The sequence below is a fragment of the Lissotriton vulgaris genome, chromosome 1_1, assembly GCF_964263255.1.
Source record: "Lissotriton vulgaris chromosome 1_1, aLisVul1.2, whole genome shotgun sequence".
Lineage (NCBI taxonomy): Eukaryota > Metazoa > Chordata > Amphibia > Caudata > Salamandridae > Lissotriton > Lissotriton vulgaris.
The window spans coordinates 509,313,603-509,326,012 of NC_141685.1; the positions used below are offsets into that span (position 1 = coordinate 509,313,603).

The 12,410-nt window shown below is 44.8% G+C and overlaps 1 protein-coding gene across 1 annotated transcript in view; it reads left to right on the forward strand.

The window, feature by feature from the left end:
• RABGGTB (Rab geranylgeranyltransferase subunit beta) overlaps positions 1-12,410 on the forward strand; it is a 211,814-nt gene that overhangs the window by 14,600 nt on the left and 184,804 nt on the right. Inside the window, exon 3 of the mRNA XM_086953884.1 lies at positions 9,646-9,843. Within this exon, the coding sequence (XP_086810010.1) occupies positions 9,646-9,843 (198 nt within the window). The remainder of the gene's footprint in view (positions 1-9,645; positions 9,844-12,410) is intronic.

Sequence of the window (12,410 nt, forward strand, 5' to 3'; positions counted from 1 at the left end):
TTCCTAGGCACAATCCTCTGCAGATCCATCCTGATTGAGTGCCCGGTCTAAGTGAAATATTAATCTTCGAGCTCCAGACAGCTCTAATAGAGTGGTCAACGTCTGTGAAGGTATTGGTTTGTGCAGAAAAACAAGGCCAAATCTCGCAGGCTGTGGCCGAAATCATGGCGTACTGCAAGCAGTGCCCTGATCCTAACGCAAAGGAATCTATCGCATCATCACGTGTGATAAACTGGCCACGTAGGTATAGATCTCCCAGGACATTGCAGCTTCTGTCCTACTTCTGCATGGACATCACCTCCGCTATATGCGCGCATGGTTTTGGTGCCTGGATCAGCATGTCACACACGTAAGGCACGTGCCAGAGTACCCTTTTTACTGTCTGCTCTCCTATTCGACTCACCTGCCTTATCAGAAAAAGCATTGTTGTCGGTACCCGTGTACCACACATCAGCAGCTCGGGGAGCGTGCAGTCTCCATACAAGCCCTTCAGTAGCATCTTCTTCTAGTTGTCCCCCTCATCTAGCCAGTGGACCGCATGTTGGAGGTGGGCTGAAAAACAAACAATAAAGTTCCCAATTGGGAAGTTCTCTTAGTTAAAAGCAATAACCAATTTACCCAGTTACATAAATCTATCTAAACCTATAACAACCAAGCACCCATAGCTGGAGCGTCACTTTTTTTTGTTGCATGCAACAAAACTAAAAATTAATAAATATAGATAAAATGACCAAAAAATAAATATGGATGAATACAGATTGATACGTTGAACATAAATACCATAAAACCGGTAGCCCTAATTAAGATCCACAAAAAGGCTGCTTCCTGATGCCCAGATATTTTATCCCCTCTTTTCCCCACGGCAGTCCCACCATTGGAAGCATTTCAAGATTTGCCTCAGTCAGGTCGCCCAATGGCAAAATTTGGATTCATGAGGATTCACACTTAGACCCAAAAGCACGCAGAAGCACCGGAACTGAGTCCTCTGACAAAATATGCGTAATATGGTCCACCAGGATCCCCAGGGATCAAGCCTAAGGCTCAGCAGCACAGCCCGAGACTCCACTGCCAGGGCAAACAGTAGGGGTAACAAAGGACAGCTCTGCATGGTACCACAAGGCAGTGTAAATCTTGCGGACACAAGACTGCCTGTTCTAACCCTAGCACTCGGTTCAGTGAAAAGCAGTTTAATCCACGCTATATACTTTGGCCCAAGACCCACCTTCTCCAGTACTCGCCAAAGGTATTACCATATAACCGATTTGAACACTTGTTCATTATCAAGGAATGCTAATGCATATGAACTCTCTCGCAAATGCGGAGAACATGGAAGTCTGATTATAAATGGTGCTTCTCTGCAGGATAAAACTGCACTGATCTTCGTGTCTACAACATGGGAGCAACCATGCAGTTAAAAGTCCACTGAAAATGTTGACATCTACATTCAGCAGCGAGAGCAGCCTGTATGAGAGCCTCACATGTGGTGTCAGGGAGACGCCATTGCTGGAGTGCCTCTTGATATGCCTCCAGGACTTTACCAACCACTACAGCAGTATATATATATATATATATATATATATATATCATCCGCTACTGAGTGCGCTGGCGGATCGGCAAGAACTTGGAGCGTGGATATATTATATATAAATGAAGAAAAGAACGCTGTCTCAGCACTTCCTTTCGGCGCACCAAAGACAACACGAATCACAAAGTTCAGGCACAGGTATATTATTTATTTTAGAGCTGCAAAATCTGACCCGTTTTGGGTGGTTTCCCTTGCTCACAGATCGCCAGTTCATGGCCTGCCACTTTTTAAAATATGCTGTGTGTACACCATGTGAAATAATAGACATAAACAACATACTGTGCACAAGTTTCTCACTTCCATTTTCAAATGGGTTAGTCTTTCTTCTACCTAGTCAAATATCATCGCAAATTTAATTTGAACAAAGACTTTTTTTGTTTTGTTTTAAATAAACTTAATGAATGATCTGCATGAATGAAATGTTTTCATATAGCAACCGGTATTTTAACCCCTTCAGTGCGGCACGAATTTTCGCGCTGTGCTGAAGGTTCTAATGAGCCAATCGGCTCATGACGGAACGGTTCCGTCATGAGCACAGCTCAACCGACGCTCATGACGGAACCGTTCCGTCATGAGCATGGAAGGGGTTAACCAGGGTCACAACAATCTATTACTACTTTCATTGTATTTCTTCCTCATAATAACATAGGAATAACAAAACCAATCCATTTACGTAATAGCCTATGCTGCAGACAAATGTGCAAATCTTTTGCAATTACCTGTGCAAATATCACTAATAAATATGTGCAAAATTAAGCAAACATTTTTTCACAATATGTGCACGGAGATCCCACCAAAAAATGTATGGAAAAGTGGTTTTTTAACCTAATTTTAAGGTTCGCATGGAATTCTGGGTAGGAAAACGTTGGGGGACCCACGCATGCCATACCTACCTGGACTCCCCCGGGTGTCTAGTTTGTAAAGCTGTTTCGGTTTGGTAGTTTCCAAAGATGCCCGCCGAGCCCCGGGCCAAAAAGTCATGGGAACCCCCTTCCAAAACCAAATTGTTTTGAATGAATTAAATTTTCAATTTGAGAGCGTGCGATTCTTGGGACAATATTGCATGGAAATTGTGACAGACATTTTCAAGTTTGCAGGAGATTGTGGATAAAAAAAACAATAGAATTCACCAGAAAGACATGACCATATACTCCCATGGTTTAACAATAATATCTAAATTTAGTAAGTTATTTATAGCCATAATGTACACCTTAACAGAGTTACTCAAAAGTCAAACATTCAAGCACGGCTATCTATTCCTCAAAGACACACACACACATACAGGTGCCTCTGATTTGGCACGAGGGAGAGTGATGGTTCAGTACATAACATTTTATTAACAAGATATTTCAACAAAATGAAATGCTCTGTCAATAAATAAATGCATAAAAACCGAACCAGTGACTCGCAACTCGTGAGCTGTAAAGCCACGACAAGGCACCAGCCGTTTTACAGGCCATTCACGCACCTTTCATACCTGATACACACCAGACGATTGACACCATCCGTAAGGAAAAGCAACACATTACAACATTCACAAAAAGGGACAAGGTACACCCTACTTCAGAAAGAAAAAAAGACCAATATTACTGCACAGCCATCTAATCTGCAAGCACACTCGTACTGGTTGGATTTGGCACGAGGGTGAGTGATGATTCAGTACATACAATTGTATTCTCAGTAATTTCACAAAAATGAAATACCCGGTGTATAATTGAAAGTATGATAAACTGAACCACTGACTCACAGCTCGTGAGCTGTAAAGCCACGTCAAGGCACCAACCTCTTTACAGGCCATTCATACACCTTTCGTACGCGTGACACATACAAAACATTCACACCGCCAGCCGCGGACCCATCACATTACAACACTCAAACCAGCAGACAGCGCCATTCAAGGGCCCATCACTTTCACACGCCCACATTTCTGACACTGCAACTACACAAAATGATGGACTGCGTGGAGTGTCACTCAACTAGCAGTGTGTGTAGTGACCAACAGAAAGTAACTACTCACACACCGCCAGCCGAGCGCCAGTCCACCCACACCACCATCCAAGCACCAGACCATGCACACCGCCAGCCAAACACCACTCAGCGCACACCGACAGCCAAGCACCCCTCCACACACACCACCAGCCAAGCACCACTCCACGCACACCGCAAGCCAAGCGCCACTCCACACACACCGCCAGCCAAGCACCACTCCACGCACACCGCCAGCCAAGCGCCACTCCACACACACCACCAGCCAAGCACCACTCCATGCACAGACAGCGAAGTACCACTCCACGCACACCATTCAGCCAAGCGCCACTCCACACACATCGCCAGCCAAGCACCACTCCGTGCACAAACAGCCAAGTACCACTCCATGCACACCATCCAGCCAAGCGCCACCCCACACACCGCCAGCCAAGCACCACTCCATGCTCAGACAGCCATGAACCACTCCACGCAGACCATCCAGCCAAGCGCCACTCCACACACACCGCCAGCCAAGCACCACTCCGTGCACAGACATCCAAGTATCACTCCACGCACACCACCAGCCAAGCGCCACTCCACACACACCATCAGCCAAGCACCAATCCAAACACAACACCAGGCAAGCGCAAGAGACGCACACCGCCAAACAAACACCAGACCACGCACACCGCCAGGCAAGCACCTGTCCACACACACCGCCAGGACAGCACCACTCCACACACATAGCCAGCCAAGCACCAGTCCAGGCACACCACCAGCCAAGCACCAATCCAAACACACCAACAGGCAAGCGCAAGACCATGCACACCGCCAACCAAACACTAGACGACACACACCACCAGCCAAACACCAGTCCACACAGATCTCCAGGCAAGCGCCACTCCACACACACCGGCAGCCAAGCTCCAGCCCAGGCACACCACCAGCCAATCACCAAACCAACACAACACCAGGCAGGCGCAAGACCACGCACACCGCCAGCCAAGCACCAGTCCAGACACCGCCAGCCAAGCGCCAAACCATGCACACCGTCAGACAATGGACACTACACGCAAACCAACATCATACTTTCGTTTTTTTTAAATGCAAATAAAAAACCGAAACAAATTGCAAATTGATACAAATCTACTAACACAACAACTAAACCTAAATACACTACACAAATGCCAACTTTGAAACCGAACAATACGTTTTAAAGAATAGAGACCAGCCTGTTCACTTTACCACTCATGGATGCTCCCAAAAATTATTTTGTGTGTGGTACATTCTAAAACAAGCAAGCACACACAGCCCAGGGTTAGGACAGTCGGGGCAGTACATAGGAACCTCCTTCCGCAAACCTCTTCGCCAACAGACTCTATATCTCCGACTGAGAAAGTCTTTTGAGGTTGTAGGCGGAATTTGATCAGGAAAGTGGCGATCTTTCAATCTGGCAACATCCTCCACCACTCAAACTCTAGGAACACTTGCCTGTTCCACTAAAACAAGGCTGCCTATTACAGACTCCTGAAACTTGACAAAAGACATCTTTGACTGAGGACAAGTTTGCATGAACACAACAAAAGCATTAAAGGTTGCCAAGTGGAAAAGATGGATAGCCAACTTCTTGTACCAAATGTAAGACTTACGAAGAACAGCATACGGTTCCAACCTCTGATCTACTCTGTCAACACCACCCATGTGCCTATTATAGTCCATAATGCACACAGGTTTGCGCACTTCTGCAACCTGACCCCAAACAGTCAACGCTTCAGTGCTTTCATCATGTATGGAAGTCAACATGTAGACATCTCTCCTGTCTGAAAACTTCACAGCTAAAAGCTCCTCACAACGCAATGCACTGCACTGTCCCCGAGCAAGCTTTTGACAAACAAGTTCTTTTGGGAAACCTTTACGGTTAGAGCGGATTGTGCCTCAAGCAAGTGTCCACTTTGGCCAATTCCCTGAACAACCGCACACCAATGTAGAAGTTATCTACATATAAATGATGGCCTTTGTTAAAAAATCCTCTACCAAGTTCCCACACAATTTTCTCAGTCAGTCCAAAAGTGGACGGACAACCAGGGGGGTTAATCCTGGATTCCTTACCGGTGTACACCCTGAAGTTAGAGACATATCCAGTCCGACTGTCACACAGCATATAAAGCTTAATTCCATAGCGTGCCCTCTTACTAGGAATGTATTGCCTAAATACCAAGCGGCCCTTGAACAACACCAAAGACTCATCCACTGCAATTTCTTTCCCAGGATAAAAGATCTCCGGCAATCGATCAACAAAATGATCAAGGACAGGCCGAATCTTGAAAAGACGGTCGCAATCAGGGTGATCTCATGGCAAAGCATCACCATTGTCAACAAAATGCATCATCTGAAGCAGAAGCAAATACCTATCACGACTCATGACTGCCGGAAATATAGCTGTTGCCATCAAGGGACTCGTAGACCAATATGAAGCCATTGATGGTTTCCTAAGCAAGCCCATCAAAAAAGTTAAACCCAAAAACATTTTCATCTCCTCCAAATTTGTGGGAGTCCTCCGGGTAGCTCTAGCGTGGGGCTTAAGGCTGGCACTGTTCTCCCTCAAAAACTGTTCTGCATACAAATTAGTCTGCTCTACAATCTCTGCCAAAAACACATCATCCATAAACAACTTGAAAAAATCAATTGGCAAAAAGTTTTCAGTGTTCACCCTACACCCTGGAACACCAGTAATTTCAGGCAATACCGGCTGCACAATGCCTGGGGCAACCCAGAGGTCAGAACTTTCATCGACTAGTCTTGCAGCCTCAGGCTGCCGCCCAGCTGCCTATTGTCTCACTACACCAACTGGAAGTCTAGCTGCCGCCCAGCTGCCTCTCGCCGCACTACACCAACGTGAAGTCTAGCAGCCCCACGCTGCACCCCAGATGCCTCTTGCCGCACTATCGGCACATCAATGTCCTCCTCTTCCACAGGCACTTCATCCACACCAAAAATAGTTTCATCAGCACTCAGGGTATCTTCATCATCGGACGATGCCATGCGCAGAGAAAACTCACTACCAGAATCTTCACCTCCCACCTCCCACCTCTGCCTCAGAATCAGAGTCACTCTCAGCACCATGGTCAGAGGAAGAATCAAAAAGCATTCCAACAACTTGCTGAGCGGTAATCCGGCGGCTAGCCATTATCCTTACAAATAAAGGAGTCTGCACAAACCACTTTAACACTGTGCAAAGTAAGTTTAAAAAATTTAAGCCTTTATCACAAATATCTATATTTAGAAAAAATATACAATTCACTTACAAGAGACAACTACACTCACCAGCACCTACTCTGCAAAGACACAGCAAATAGGCAACGATATCCCACTAGAAAGAAGAAAAAAAAAACTTACATCTACAGAAGTACACATCAAAAACAAATGCAAAACATGTTTTACAATCACAAAAACCAGAAACCAAACATACTCGTATTACTACACACTTTGCAAAATAAACAATTACATTACAATTGAACAAAAAAAGGTCTCTTACCAAACACATGCAACTACAGAAACAGCAGAACAGGACCACCAGTAACGGAACCGCACACTGCAACAATCTGAAGAGAAAATAAAACAATACACATTAGAAGAAACAAAAACAACACACATTACAACAGACTATGTCACAGGGTATGTCACAAATGGGGTGTCTGTCCCCATGGGGGGCAGAATATAAATCCTTATAAACGTGGGCCCCTGGAAGTAACCCTACGGAGGGCAGAGAGGCCAAATAAAGACAAGGCAGAACATACCAAGGGGTCGCTCCCTATAAAAAAAAAAAAAAAACAATCCCTGGAGTAGAGTGGGCTTTTCTATCCCCCCACTGGGCCCAGAAATGGTAAAAAAAAAACTGCCGTCTACAATTTTATATTGCCCCCTGGAAGCGACCCTTGCCCAAGGGGTCGCTTCCTTTATAAATATAATATAATCCCTGGTGTCCAGTGGGCTTTTCTGCCCCCCCTCCCCTGGGTCCAGATCACGTGCGAACACGGGCGATCTTCCCCCAGGGGGGGGGCAGAAAAGTCTACACTGAATTTTTATGCCCCTGGAAGCGACCCTTGCCCAAGGGGTCGCTTCCTTTACTAATATAAACACATTCCCTGGTGTCTAGTGGGCTTTCCTGCCCCCCCTGGGTCCAGATTCCCGTAAAAAATGGTCGATTTGCCCCCAGGGGGCAGAAAAGTCTAAACAAAAGTTACATGCCCCAGGAAGCGACCCTTACCCAAGGGGTCGCTTCCTTTCATCAAACAAAATAATCCCTGGTGTCTAGTGGGCTTTTCTGCCCCCCCCCCTGGGTCCAGATCACGCGCTAAATCGGGCGATCTGCCCCCAGGGGGGGGGCAGAAAAGTCTGTCTCAAATTTATGTGCCCCTGGAAGCGACCCTTGCCCAAAGGTTCGCTTCCTTTTCCACAAAAAAAATCCCTGGTGTCTAGTGGGGCATTCCTGGTGCAGGATCGCGACGCTGTGCGCGATCCTGAACCAGGAATGCCCTGCATTGGGACATCAGGGGAGAGGAAACAGTGTTTCCTCCCCCCTGATGCCTCAAGGCACCGAGAAACGCCCCACCGGAGAGCAGGAAACACACCTACCTGCTCGACGCGCTGGAAGCAAATGGCTTCCAGCGCGTCTAGCACTTCCTGATGACGGCGCGCGCAACAGCGAGCTAACGTCACCAGGAAGTGTGGGGGGGCGGGTGGGGCAGCGGAAAGTCTTCTGCTGCCACCCCCACTACTGCCAACATGATCAGTGCCCCAGGTGGGGAGCGCCAGCGCTCCCCCCGAGGGCTGTGCTGATGACTGAGCGGTTCCGTCATCAGCACAGCCCAACCGATGCTGATGACGGAACCGCTCAGTCATCCGCATCGAAGGGGTTAACCAGACTCTGGCAGTGTCCATCCTAAATCATTTCCATCATTGACACATCAGTTTGCTTAAACCAGCCAATCTGGACCCACACCAGCAAGTTCATAAATTACATTATTCATTCATTTTTCATTGTCAAAGCAATGTTTATGTAGACCTTAGTCTTTAAACGGATATAAAACCAATGTATACAACATAAAACATCACTGTTTGTACATTCTCAATGTTAAGAAAGTTAATACATGCTACATTACCTCTCAGTGAGGCTCCAAGGTTTTCCGCCCTGAGATCCTCCACCTTGTGATATATATTCACTCCCAAATATTTTAAATACAGGGCACCATTTGATCCCTTAGTCACCCAGTTCCTGTTCTATATCATCTGGCGCAAATGTGAATGTGCACACCTTGGACCAGTTAATGTTAAGGCCGGAGCTGTTCCCAAAGCTCATCATGGCCTGTAGCGCTGGTGTCAAATCCGTAGCTCAGTTTTCAAATATAGTAGTGTACCATCTGTGTGTGTGTGTATCTATGTGTATGTGTATGTGTGTGTTTGTGTGCGTGTATCTATATGTGTGTGTGTGTGTATACCAACAACTACTTTCTTGCCAAATAATTTCGTCCATCAGTTAGGGCTGTAGCAGTGTCTAAAGTTTCTTATGGAAATTAACATAAGGGGGGGAAGCATTTTGGGACCCTACCCTTTTTCTTGCCCAACCCTTGACAAACCGCCCCAAAACTTCCAAGACTGCACCTGACGTGAGTGGTACACTAGTTTTGAATATTTTGTGAGGATTCATCAAACAACTAAAACTCTCTTTCTACATAAACTACATCCTAACTATAACTACCTGCTGGTAATTTATAGATATTCGCTGTAGTTATTTTCCCATTTGTTTGAAATTGACTTGCGCTCCTAGGGTTTATTTGAGTTGCATACCTACTTTAAATTTACTGCATAACAGTAGAATGACGATCAGGCAAGATGTAATTGGTTTTATCGGGATATTAGACCATGAGGTATTTCTGTCAGCAGACCACTTTTCTACAAAAATCCGCAAAACATTTTCTTGCACGTTTACAGATGCTTTTTGTGACCCGAAAGTCTATTATATAGATGTTGATTTCTAGATCTGTAAGCACTTTTGATGGTTGACCTAATAAATTTCTTTCAAAATATTTTAGGAGTACTGTATGTCAGAGTATTTGAGGATGAGTGGCATTTACTGGGGACTGACCGTTATGGATCTCATGGATCAACTACATCGTATGAACAAGGAAGAAATATTAGAATTCATCCAGTTATGTCAACATGAATGTGGTGGTCTGAGTGCAAGCATTGGTCACGATCCCCATATTCTGTATACGCTTAGTGCTGTTCAGGTAAATACTTTCTTCATAAAGTAGCTGAATTGCTACACAGTGGTTGTTCTGTCTTTTTCTTTATAGAAGCACACCTTTACATCTAAATTTAAAATTGGTGGATAAGCTTTATAGTTTGTCTTCTGCTATTCAGTTGGCTTTCTCCATCTTACTTTAACAGTGTGAGATTCTATGACAAAATACATGCATTTAAAGCTACAACAATGTCAAATGTGTTTATTTCAGAATGAAGTATATAGATAACATTGAAGAGGTAAAACTGCACGGGAGACATGAAACTTGCTGACAAATCTACTCTTACTCCTGAGCTTTAACTATTTCTTTTGTGTTAATAAATAACAAAATCCCCCATCTTTGTGACCTTACTATCTGGGTTCGTGTTTGACCCTAGTAATGTTGTATATTGGTTTTGTATTTTTGTATTTATAAAGTGCATTAAAGCAAAAAGTCACCAAAGCACTAGCAACGGTCAGAAAGACAGCCAGGTAAAGACCGCAAGACCATCCTTAAGTTTGAGAAAATAACCAAGTTTTGAGATGCTCACGAAATACAGAGTACGAATTAGGACTCACAATATGTATCGGTAACTTATTCCATAGAGTGACTGCAGCCACAGAGAATGCACGACTGTCCCATGTGGCCTTCCGCCACCTGAGAGTGATCACCCTCCTCCGCGCTGCAGATCAAACTGTCTGACACATACCAGTTAAAGCTGTTCTCAAGTACAAAGAGTCCCGCTGATGGAGAGCCTTGATAACCAAACACTTGGGTTTAAAGATCACCTTGCTTTCTCATGGGTGATCAATGTAGCGAAAGCAATTCCTCCCTAACAGAAAGAAGTTTGAGGCCATTCAAGATCTCCCATGCAGCCACGTTTTGGATGATCTGGTGTATGCTTTACGGAGTACTGGTTGCCATTTAAATATAAAGTGTTACAGTAGTCAGGGTGAGAAGTAATAAGGGCTATGACTACTGAGACTCTTAATTCCCTAGGTAAATAGGGAAATATCTTCTTGAATATCTTACTAATGAAGAAACAGGCGCTCCCCGCCCTGTTGACCTGAGAGTTGAAAGTAAGGGTGTTGTAAAAATCACGCCAAGTCTCATGCCACCAGATCTCAGAATAAACCAAGTTATCTGCCCCAAAGAACATCACAATCTCTATCATCTTGGCGTTCTGTTTAAACCAATTCTCCTTCATCCAGGTGCTGATTTCAGTCCTGCAGGATTTAACCTTGTCCGCCATCAGTGCCCAATTGTCAGATATAGGAACAATCATTTGGGTGTCGGCCGCATAGGACAACACTTGGGATTGCACCAGTTTTGCTAATGGAGCCACATAAAGGTCAAATGGGTTGGGACTGAGGCAGGATTACTGTTTGACCCCACAAGGTAGATGGAAGGGTTTAGCCCTGCAGTCCCCGCAGCTGACAATTTGGATCCTGTTCTCCAGGAATGAACCTACAAGACCTAACGCAGAGTCCCTCAGCCCAACCTGCTGCAATCTTTGCACCAAACAGAGCGTGCATATCGTATCCAAGGCTGCAGACAAATCAAGCATAACCAGGTTAGCTGCACCACCCTGGTCCACCTGACAACAAATAGAATCTGCTGCAGCTATTAGTGTTGATTCGGAGCTGTGGACACTTCAGACACCGTTCTGAGAAGGGTCCAGAAGATCACGATCAGTGAGAAACGGAGAATTCTTGGTTAATACTCTTCTCAAAAATATTTGCCAGTGTAGGCAGGGCAGAATTTGGCGTAGAGTTTTTTTTTTTTATTTTTTTTTTTTATAGTCTCCAGGGACCTCATTTCCATTCTTTCCAAGATGAATAACAATTGCCTCTTTCAAGCACACCTGTCACAAGACTATTTATCCTTCTCAAAGAAGGCTGCTCTAGGGTCTGGCACAAGTTGCAGCACTTTAGGAGGACAAGGATCATCTGGGAAACCAGATGTTTTGTGAGAGAAGATCATTTATTTTCATGGTGGAAATAGGAAAAACGTGGACAGAGTATATTCACTCTAAAATGACTTGGGTGTTGATGGTGTATTTGGTCATGACACTTGCTGTGATGCTTTGTGACCCACGGACCCCAGCATGATCTTCGTTCATGATGTCGCATAAAAGGCTTGTCCCTGGACCAGTGCGCACGCACTGTGTTTTTAGTATGTTTGTTGAAACTTATGGGGACTTTTTGGCACTTACATTATTAGACATATTTATTTCAAGAAAACCGAGGGATTCCTGCAGTAAAGAGATGACCAGCTTTTCTTTAATTAAGTTGTCCCACGACCTAACAAAGGCATTTAACTTTCTCTTCTGCAACGTCTACACACTGTGGATTGTTGAGAATTGTGAACTCTGCTTGCTCTTGCTGCTTTACCTCGTTAGTAGACTTTTATAATTTTGCACCTGTCCGCTGTCAAAAAGGCTCCAAAATGTATGCGGCAGACAGCGCTTGTAACGTTAAACTTGACTTTGCTTTTGAACTCCATCTAATCATTCATTTTCTGTTTATGTATATGTTCATTCATATTTTTTTTAAATGCAAGCTTTTGCAAGC